Raw genomic sequence first — 11,253 nt, 5'->3', positions numbered from 1 at the left:
GCATAATTTAATTCCCAGGTCACCTGGAAATATAGATTGAATACTCAGTCTTGTTTGTGGCTTTTAATAATGTTTCAATAAAAGGTAATTTTTAAGGATTCAGTTTAATTTGAGCTTTCTTGTTACTAATCCTGGTAATTTTGAGTAAAGTCAAAATTGTTCCTCTTCCAATATTGATCCTTAGTCTCCAGGTTTTCAATGGGCCACTGTTTATTCACAAAAATAACAACATCTGAAGTAGCGGCCTTCATAAAGGTTATCAAAGGTTTTCATTCCATACTAGGATCACCTAAGTGTTTTGTTCCAACAGAGTAAAGACTTAGAAGAATCTCGAGCCTTGGCAACTTGATGGATGAACGCTCTGTAGCAAAATCAATCTTGTGCAGCCTAGATAGGTCTACCAGGGTCCTCCACCGGTATCTTGATAGCATCAAGCCATCAGATTGCTGGTCTTCCTCTTCGTCTTGTTACTTCCATTTCTCCGACCATGATGTCCTTCTCCAGTGTTTGTGGTCTTCATATGATGTGTCCAAAGTAGGGAAGTCATAGCTTGATCATTGTTTCGAGTGACATGTCTGGCATCATTTGTTCAAAAATGTAGTTCTTCTTGCCACCCATGGTATTGATAACATCCTCCTCCAGCACCACATTTCGAAGACGTCAATTCTTCAGTCTTGTTTCTTTATCGTCCAGGTTTCACAACTGTAAGTTATCATAGAAAAGAATAAACTCTGTATGAGTGAAATGTTAATCGATTTGAAGACCTTGCCCGGTGTCTTCATTGTTGATTTGCCCAGAACTATTCTCCTATTTTCCACTGGTGTCGTCGTTGCTTCTTGAGGGATCATTGATCCGATTAGGTTGAAGTCCCTTACAACTTCCAGTTTGTCGCCGGCCATCTCATGTGAACTGATTGTACCTGGTAGTAGTCAATAACTTTCTTCACTTGAATGGACCATAAGTTATTTTACATTTTTACACATACCCTGGACTTCACAAACATGGTGTTTCCTGCCCAGGGAAAAGTTCACAAAGTACATTACTGGAGGACTTAATCTAATGACCAAGGATGATAACAAGAAAGGTCTTGTCACTCCTGATGTTTGCAGTTCAAGGTTACAATAGACATAGGGCCACTTCAGATGCCTTCAGGCCTAGATCCTAAGTGAGGGAAAGAACGTCCAGCTAGACATTCTGATGACAATCTCCGAGGATACAAGTCAAGGCTGGAGGGGTGAAATTCCCTTGAAAGTATTGAACCAAATAAGTATAATAACCAATGCCAACCCTTTGGTCGGGGGCCCCTACAGGGTCTCACAGCGTACAGGAGAGAAGAAACAGTCTTTACAATACATCTTCCAATCTAAAGAAACATGCAGACATTCTAAAAGATTTACAGGCGTTCCTTCCTCACTCAAAGGGTTGACATGTCAAAACAATGTCCGACAACACCACAGTGATAAACTAGCTAAGTCATCCAGGAGGTTCCGGGTTCAAGGAGGATGACCAGTCAGATCATGGATCTTTTTAGCCCTTTTCCTTATCAACAATTTATTTGAGGGGAGTAGATGACACAGGAACAGTTTTTTCGGTCGTTGATCCAGTCAGAACGGTGCCGGAATAGGACAGCGTAGAACAGGACGTGCAGAAGTGAGGAAGTTAAGACAGATTTATTTGCAATAAAAGCAAACATGGAGACAAAACGTTTTTTTCTCTCCAAACTGGCAGGAACAAACTCTAACAATAGATGCCCTAGGCTCCGACTCCAACGTTTGAACCCTGGGGAGCTGAAATAGTCACCAACTATGCAACTACTTTAATCATGCAAACTATATACCGGCCTACAGAGCAAGTTGTTTAAATGCAAATATGAGTGTTGTGAATATCTACATCAGCATGTAGAACCGTATTTACACTCTCAATCAACAAGCTTGGAGATCTAATCAAGGCGCCTGAGTATAAAGGAATAACAATGGAAGCGTCCATTTACATGTACATGTCTACATAAGGTGCCAATAACACCTTATGGAGTTTCAAGGTGGGAAGATGGGAAGCTAAAATATGTGACTGCTACTTAATGTAAAGAAGACAAAGATATTGACTTCACTGCATTCAAACAGGCAACACTCGCTTTTAAATCTGCTCTCACCTCTGCTAAACAGGCGCCTACTTCACAACCCTCGTATCTTCCCTATCCTACAACCCCAAACAGTTATTCAAAACCTTTAACTCCCTCTTCTGCCCCCCATTGCACCCTCCAACCTCCCTCATCTCTGCTGAGGACTTTGCCACACACTTAAATAAGATCGACCAGACAAGGCAAGTCTTCATTGTTCAACCACCACAACCCCTTTGTATACCAGACCAATGCCCAAACCCCATAACCTCCCCATCCAACATTACCGAAGGGGACTTAACTGTCTCCTCTCCAAATCGCACCTCACTACCTGTGCGCTCAACCCCATCCCACCCCACCTCCTCCCCAACCTCACCACCACACTGATCCCATCCCTAACCCACCTCTTCAACCTATCACTAACTTCTGGCACCTTCCCTTCTGCTTTCAAACATGTCACAATCACGCCTGTCCTTAAAAAGCCAACCCTCGATCCAACAGCTATGTCCAGCTATCGCCCAATATCACTGCTCCCATTCGCTTCCATACTCCTGGAGCAGCACGTCCATGCTGAACTTTCCTCCCACCTCTCATCTAACTTGCTCTTTGACAATCTACAATCTGGTTTCTGCCCCCATCACTCAACTGAGACTGCCCTGACCAAAATCACTAACGACCTACTTACCGCCAAAGCTAACAGACAATTCTCTGTACTCCTCCTTCTAGACCTGTCCTCTGCTTTATACACAGTTGATCACCGCCTCCTACTACAGATCCTCTCTTCTTTTGGTATCAAAGACCTCGCCCTATCCTGGATCTCCTCGTACCTTTCCAACCGCACATTCAGTGTCTCCCACTCCCACACTACCTCCTCATCCCACCCTCTCTCTGTTGGAGTCCCCCAAGGCTCTGTTCTAGGACCCCTACTCTTCTCAATCTATACACTCGGCCTGGGACAACTCATAAAGTCTCATGCATTCCAGTACCATCTTTATGCTGATGACACTCAGATCTACCTCTCTGGCCCAGATGTCACCGCTCTGCTGTCCAGAATCCCGAAGTGTCTATTACTATGCACTTGGGTAGAAGTAATAAGATGTATAACTATGTGCTTAATTCTAAAACTCTGGGCAAAACCGTCAATGAAAAAGACCTGGGTGTATGGGTGGATGACAAACTCATATTCAGTGGCCAGTGTCAGGCAGCTGCTACAAAGGCAAATAAAATAATGGGATGCATTAAAAGAGGCATAGATGCTCATGAGGAGAACATAATTTTACCTCTATACAAGTCACTAGTTCGACCACACTTAGAATACTGTGCACAGTTCTGGTCTCCGGTGTATAAGAAAGACATAGCTGAACTGGAGCGGGTGCAGAGAAGAGCGACCAAGGTTATTAGAGGACTGAGGGGTCTGCAATACCAAGATAGGTTATTACACTTGGGGATATTTAGTTTGGAAAAACGAAGACTAAGGGGTGATCTTATGTTAATGTATAAATATATGAGGGGACAGTACAAAGACCTTTCTGGTGATCTTTTTAATCATAGACCTGAGACAGGGACAAGGGGGCATCCTCTACGTCTGGAGGAAAGAAGGTTTAAGCATAATAACAGACGCGGGTTCTTTACTGTAAGAGCAGTGAGACTATGGAACTCTCTGCCGTATGATGTTGTAATGAGTGATTCATTAATTAAATTTAAGAGGGGACTGGATGCCTTTCTGGAAAAGTATAATGTTACAGGGTATATACACTAGATTCCTTGATAGGGCGTTGATCCAGGGAACTAGTCTCATTGCCGTATGTGGGGTCGGGAAGGAATTTTTTTCCCCATGATGGAGCTTACTCTTACCACATGGGTTTTTTTTGCCTTCCTCTGGATCAACATGTTAGGGCATGTTAGGCTATGGGTTGAACTAGATGGACTTAAAGTCTTCCTTCAACCTTAATAACTATGTAACTATGTAACTATCAGCCATATCCTCCTTCTCCTCTCGCTTCCTCAAACTCAATGTGGACAAATCTAAACTCATCATCTTTCCTCCATCCCATAGATCTTCCTTACCTGACCTATGTATCGCAATTAACAACATCACGCTTTCCCCCGTACCGGAAGTCCGCTGCCTCGGAGTAACCTTCGACTCTGCCCTGTCCTTCAAACCACACATCCAACCTCTCTCCACCTCCTGTCGCCTCCAGCTCAAAAATATCTCCAGAATCCGTCCTTTCCTCAACCGTCAATCTACTAAAATGCTTGTGCATGCCCTCATCATCTCCCGCCTTGACTACTGCAACAATTTTCTTCTATTCTCAGAATTACAGCAACACTGGATCCACAATCAGTATATGAATACATCACCAGAACCACCGTTATTAAATAAATGCATCACCCGAACCTCCAACAGTACATGAATACATCACCAGAGTCACCATCACTGCATGTATACATCCCCAGATTCACCCTCAGTACATGAATACATCACCAGAACCACAGATATTACAGAAATAAATCACAAGAACCACCAACAGTACAGAAACATAGCATCTCCAGGACAACCATCAGTACAGGAATACAGCATCACCGGAACCACTGTCAGTGCAGGGATACAGCATCACCAGAACCACCAACAGTACATGAATACCTCACCAAGCTTAGAAAATCAATGCCAGGGCAGCCCTATATACAATTGTGTCACATGAACCCACAACTCCCAGTATGACCTTAAACATTTAAAGAGTAACTTCAAATCTCTCTCAAAATTTATTTTTGGCTCTTTAGTTATGAGCAATTTGATGGGGCCAGGGTCCGGGGAACCCACACCAATTGCTCAAAAGATGCAGCTTGGGAGACAGTACTATGGGCCTGATTCATCAAAGGTTTTCCCCCAAAAAAGTGGCATAAACATTGTGAAAGGTCACAAAAACTTCACGCTGATTTTGTCTAGCTCTGCCAAAATGGGCATAGCTGGGCGTGATACCACAACCTATCTAATTCCTGACGAGCTGTGCTGTTCCCTACACCAGAAATCTTATTCCAGTCAGAGACCGGAGTAAGATTTCTGGCATGGCGCACGTCACTCGTCAGACGTTCCTGATTTATTAAGAGGAGTGCACTTCTTTATGAATCATGAGCTTTTGACTCCTCATCAAGACTGGTGAGAAAATCACCGATCTTAATGAATCACGCCTTATGACCTTTTATTGCATTTGTACTCTGCTGTGTCCTCCTGACTATTGAGCTGCGCTCTCCTAACAGGTTGTTTAAACAATTGATGGGGGTCTCAGGACCTGGACCCCACCGAACTGTTTAGGAATAAAGTACCTAAAACAGTAAAAAATAATCTCCCAAAAGTTTATTTATTCTTTAAGGTGCATTCACACTGTCCAATAATCAAGAACCAAATATCAGCCTGTCTGAACAGTCTGTCAATCATCCGATGCACGTTTGTTAGTCGGGTGAAACAATTTTTAAGGTTGCTAAAATATTATTCTCGGCAGCACATCATCCCCTTAAAATTAACAGAGTCATTATAATGCCCTTTTAATAAAAATAACTACCCATACTGTGCCCTAAATAAACCCTACACTGTGCTCCTGAATAAATGATTCCCCTCGCTGGGCTCCTTGCACAAACTGTGACCTGTACACTGCCCTCTCCTATTGAGTATTACCTGCACACTGTCCTCCCTTATGAACTATGGTCAACATTTCCCACTCTTCTTATCTCCGTACTGCCCCCCCAATGCTCTTCTTCATACTATAATCCAGTGTTGCAGTATACAGTGAAATTAAGGATCTCTGCACAAAAATGGTGTTGGGCCAAAACTGCAATTATCATCTAATCACGGAAACTCCATCTGCAGACATGTGTTTCGGGGTGTTGCCCCTCATCAGTGCAAAGCAAGAGATCTGATTTTGCTGTATGAGAAACCTTTGACTGGAGTTTGCACTGATGAAGGGCAAACACCCCGAAACACGTGTCTGTAAATGGAGTTTCTGTTTTGGCTTCTATCCTAAGTCCTGTGACTCGTTAACGGGTCAATATTTAGGATTGCTACATCCCATGGGAGGCGCCAGAGATCTAGTCCTCTTCATTCTGAAGAGGCAATTTACATATTAAATTCCCAGAGAAGCATTGCATGGCCTATTAGTCTCCTTACACAGGTTGGGCACTGCAGGGAGAAGAATCCCGCTTAGAAGATACTCAGACTGGAGATTCTGGTGTCTGACGTTTCTTTATTACCATAGCCCACAGGTCGTACTGGTAATTATCGGACACGTGACGTCTCAGGACAGGAGGGCTTTCCGGAGCAGCTGCTTCTTCTCTGGCGTCAGGTGTTCTGGAAACTGGATATCAAACTGGATAATGAGGTCGCCCTTCACAGTGCGGTCGGAGGTCCGCATCCCCTCCCCGGGGACCACTTTACTGTATTTGGGGCTGTTGGAGAAGAACATAATTGTGTCATTAACCTAATAACCACATGGGGGATCCGTAGAAGAACTCGACAAGATGCCCCCTACAGGCAGAAATCACAGGGGGTGCGCCCCTTCCTCCAGGTGCCACAAGGGGTTAATAACTTACTGTACGATGTCATTGATGGGAATGTTTAATATCCGGTCATCCAACGTTTCCACTTCCACCGTGCAGCCTGTCAGCGCCTGCAAAATACAAGATGTGAAGGGTCAAGTGTCGCCCCCTGCTGGGCAGGATGAGGTACTGCTCAGAAGATAAAAATAAGGAGACAAATAATATATCTGATCTTGATGAATGGAAGATTCAGGCTTCGGGTAGACGGAGACGCTGCAATAAATCGGACTCGGTTGGTTGTAGAGTGACGGCGTTCACTTGTGCTGGGCTGTGATGTAGCTGCCATACTTAGCAATCAGTCGTGACGCCACTAAGCCCCGGCCCCAGGCGGACAACATTTCCTGATACAAATACCGGTAACTGTAATTTGTCACAGCGGTGAATGAAAATCCAAAATCATCAAAAAAACGAGGGACGAACTCCGAGTCACCCCGGGCCAAAGAATAAGGTCTGACAATGGCTCTGAGGAATCATCCCGGCACCCAACAGCAGCCAGGACACCGCTGGCATCATGTGGAGGTTTGTGTGACCCTCCTAGAGTCTTGGGGGTCTGAGGGAGGGAGCAGGTGCCTGATCCTGGGGGTCTGAGGGAAGGAGCAGGTGCCTGGTCCTGGGGGTTTGGAGGAAGAGCAGGTGCCCGGTCCTGGGGGTTTGGAGGAAGAGCAGGTGCCCGGTCCTGGGGGTTTGGAGGAAGAGCAGGTGATCGGTCCTGGGGGTCTGAGAGAGGAGCAGGTGCCTGATCCTGGGGGTCTGAGGGAAGGAGCAGGTGCCTGGTCCTGGGGGTTTGGAGGAAGAGCAGGTGCCCGGTCCTGGGGGTTTGGAGGAAGAGCAGGTGATCAGTCCTGGGGGTCTGAGGGAGGGAGCAGGTGCCCGATCCTGGGGGTCTGAGAGAGGGAGCAGGTGCCCTGTTTGGCCGAGCTCACTTTGTTCCTCCAGTCTATGTCCCTGTCCATCTCTCCTGGAGTAAGGACTTATGTCCTGATTTCTGCTCCCCTGAGACGGTGCTGGGGGGCACAGCACCCCTTCCCGTGGTGGCAGGTAGGGATGTGGCAGCCTGGAGGAGCTCGTGCTGGGACTAGTGACACTGGCACAAGTGCAGAGCTATAGGATGATCCTTCAGGAGAGAGGTCTCATCCGTGGATCATCCCCTTTAGGGTCTCCCCCTCTAGAGCTCCTGTCGTCACTGTCACCATTGATTCCGGTGTATACATGATACATAGAGCAGAGGACACAGCCAGGGCTCCATAGGCGTCAGCAGGTGTCCGGTCCACTAGTGACAGCGTCCACAGTGCGGTCTGGTCACAGTCTGACACCCGTCTCTGGTACGCGCCATCAATGTTTTCTCCTCTCATGCTGCGGTTTATATGATCGTGCTCGCTCTGGGGTCGCCATGGTGACATCAACAGAATCCTGTCTGAGGACTTCTGGTCACATGACAGGAAGTTCATGTGAATACTTTGTTGTCACTACTATGGCGACCCCAGAGCGAGCGCGATGTCTGCAGCTGCTCCTCGGGGCTGGTGGTGCAGCGCGGGTTACAGATCGCACCGGTGCTCACACATTTCTCTTTTTTCTTACTTTGCCAAGTTCGATGTTCGCTGTGTGGATCAAATCGTCGTCCTGTCGTATAAAGCGGGGGTGGGGCTTCTCCTTCACGATAAACACGATGTCCGCGGGGACGATGTTCGGGCCCTAAACACAGAATAAAATATTATATTATTTCTTAAAGAGACAATCAGCATAAATTAGCGGAGAAGCGGCTGCTTGTGACCTGGTCGCCCTCTTTGGGGAACGTGACCCTGGTGCCCGCTTTCCATCCAGGATGAACATCTATGGAGAGGATCTTATCTCGTATGTTGGATGTGTGGCCATCTTCATTCATTACCTGCGGTCACAAAGATACGTGTTATATATGTGTCCATACAGTTATATCCCGCTCCTGGGGGTCTGAGGGAGGGAGCAGGTGCCAGATCCTGGGGATCGGAGGGAACAAGTGCTTGGTCCAGGGGGTCTGAGGGAGGGAGCAGGTGCCTGATCCTGGGGGTCTGAGAGAGGGAGCAGATGCCTGATCCTGGGGGTCTGAGGGAAGAAGTGCTTGGTCTAGGGGGTCTGAGGGAGGGAGCAGGTGCCCGGTCCTGGGAGTCTGAGGAAGGGAGCAGGTGCCTGATACTGGGGGCATGAGGGAAGGAGCAGGTGCCCGGTCCTGGGGGTCTGAGGGAGAGAACAGGTGCCTGATCCTGGGGATCTGAGGAAGGAGCAGGTGCCCACTCCTGGGGGTCTGAGGAAACAAGTGCTTGGTCCAGGGGGTCTGAGGGAACAAGTGCTTGGTCCAGGGGGTCTGAGGGAGGGAGCAGATGCCTGATCCTGGGGGTCTGGGGGAGGGAGCAGATGCCTGATCCTGGGGATCTGAGGGAAGAAGTGCTTGGTCTAGGGGGTCTGAGGGAGGGAGCAGGTGCCCGGTCCTGGGAGTCTGAGGAAGGGAGCAGGGGCCCAGTCCTGGGGGTCTGAGGAAGGGAGCAGGTGCCTGATACTGGGGGCATGAGGGAAGGAGCAGGTGCCCGGTCCTGGGGGTCTGAGGGAGAGAACAGGTGCCTGATCCTGGGGATCTGAGGAAGGAGCAGGTGCCCACTCCTGGGGGTCTGAGGAAACAAGTGCTTGGTCCAGGGGGTCTGAGGGAACAAGTGCTTGGTCCAGGGGGTCTGAGGGAGGGAGCAGGTGCCCGGTCCTGGGAGTCTGAGGAAGGGAGCAGGTGCCTGATACTAGGGGCATGAGGGAAGGAGCAGGTGCCCGGTCCTGGGGGTCTGAGGGAGAGAGCAGTTGCTTGGTCTGGGGGGCCTGAGGGAAGGAGCATGTGCCCTGTTCTGGGGGTCTGAGGAAGGGAGCAGGTGCCTGATCCTGGGGGTCTGAGGGAGGGAGCAGGTGCCTGATCCTGAGGGTTTGAGGAAGGGAGCAGGTGCCTGATCCTGAGGGTTTGAGGAAGGGAGCAGGTACCTGATCCTGGGGGTCTGAGGGAGGGAGCAGGTACCTGATCCTGGGGGTCTGAGGGAGGGAGCAGGTGCCTGATCCTGGGGGTCTGAGGTAGGGAGCAGGTGCCTGATCCTGAGGGTCTGAGGAAGGGAGCAGGTGCCTGATCCTGAGGGTCTGAGGAAGGGAGCAGGTGCCTGATCCTGGGGGCATGAGGGAAGGAGCAGGTGCCCGGTCCTGGGGGTCTGAGGGAGAGAGCAGTTGCTTGGTCTGGGGGGCCTGAGGTAGGGAGCACGTGCCCTGTTCTGGGGGCCTGAGGGAGGGAGCAGGTGCCCGATCCTGGGGGTCTGAGGAAGGGAGCAGGTGCCTAATCCTGGGGACCTGAGGGAAGGAACAGGTGCCCAGTCCTGGGGGTCTGAGGGAGGGAGCAGGTGCATGGTCCTGTGGATCTGAGGGAGGGAGCAGGTACCCAGTCCTGGGGGTCTGAGGGAGCAGCTGCATGCTCCGGGGGGCCTGAGGGAGGAAGCTGATGCTCGGTTCTAGGGGTCTGAGGGAGGGAGCAGGTGCCTGGTCCTGGGGGTCTGAGGGAAGGAGCAGGTGCCCGGTCCTGGGGATCTGAGGGAGGGAGCACATGCCCAGTCCTGGGGGTCTGAAGGAGAGAGCAGTTGCTTGGTCTGGGGGGGCCTGAGGGAGGGAGGATGTGCCCTGTCCTGGGGGTCTAAGGGAGAAAGCTGATGCTCGGTCCTAGAGGTCTGAGGGAGGGAGCAGGTAACCGGTCCTGGGAGTCTGAGGGAGGGAACAGGTGCCTGATCCTGGGGGACAGAGGGAGGGAGCAGGTGCCTGATCCTGGGGGCCTGAGGGAAGGAGCAGGTGCCTGATCCTGGGGGTCTGAGGGAGGGAGCAGGTGCCCAGTCTTGGGGGTCTGAGGGAGGGAGCAGGTGCTCGCTCCGGGGGTCCTGAGAGAAGGAAGCTGATGCTCGGTTCTAGGGGTCTGAGGAAGGGAGCATGTAACCTGTTATGAACCGGTGACCTTGGAGCCGCATGAGACTTTCTCAGGAGAAGGTGGAACCTGTACTGACCGCAAACCCTAAACTGACACCGCAACTAGAAGTAGCCGTGGGGTGTACCTAACACATCCTAGACACCTCGACACAGCCGGAGGACTAAATACCCCTATAGATGGAATTGGGAATTCTATCTTGCCTCAGAGCAGAACCCCAAAAGATAGGCAGCCCCCCACAAATATTGACTGTGAGTATTAGAGGAAAGACACACGCAGGCAGAAAACAGGATTTAGCAAAAGAGGCCACTCTAGCTAAATAGAAAAGGATAGGACAGAATACTAAGCGGTCAGTATTAAAACCCTAAAAATATCCACAGCAGATAATACAAAAATTCCACCATCTAACTAAAGACATGGAATGTATATCTGCATCTCCTGAGAATCCAACTTGACTGAAAAAATTCAAACACAGTCCAAGCTGGACAAGAAAAAACAATGAATAGCACTGAATTGTAAAGCACACAGCATGTGTGCACAGAGACAAAAACCAGACACTTATCTTAGCTGATTTAGCAACAGG

The 11,253-nt window shown here is 49.2% G+C and overlaps 1 protein-coding gene across 2 annotated transcripts in view; it reads right to left on the bottom strand.

The window, feature by feature from the left end:
• Positions 1-5,454: 5,454 nt before the first annotated feature.
• DNAJB13 (DnaJ heat shock protein family (Hsp40) member B13) overlaps positions 5,455-11,253 on the bottom strand; it is an 8,497-nt gene continuing 2,698 nt past the window's right edge. For both annotated transcript variants that reach the window (XM_077298786.1, XM_077298787.1), the window contains exons 5-8: positions 8,478-8,591; positions 8,285-8,398; positions 6,701-6,777; positions 5,455-6,556 (exon numbers count right to left, since the gene is read on the bottom strand). In XM_077298786.1, coding sequence (XP_077154901.1) covers positions 6,406-6,556; positions 6,701-6,777; positions 8,285-8,398; positions 8,478-8,591 — 456 coding nt within the window. In that variant the 3' untranslated portion in view covers positions 5,455-6,405. The remainder of the gene's footprint in view (positions 6,557-6,700; positions 6,778-8,284; positions 8,399-8,477; positions 8,592-11,253) is intronic.

Source organism: Ranitomeya variabilis, chromosome 3 (genome assembly GCF_051348905.1).
Source record: "Ranitomeya variabilis isolate aRanVar5 chromosome 3, aRanVar5.hap1, whole genome shotgun sequence".
NCBI lineage: Eukaryota > Metazoa > Chordata > Amphibia > Anura > Dendrobatidae > Ranitomeya > Ranitomeya variabilis.
This window is presented reverse-complemented; position numbering and strand designations above follow the sequence as displayed.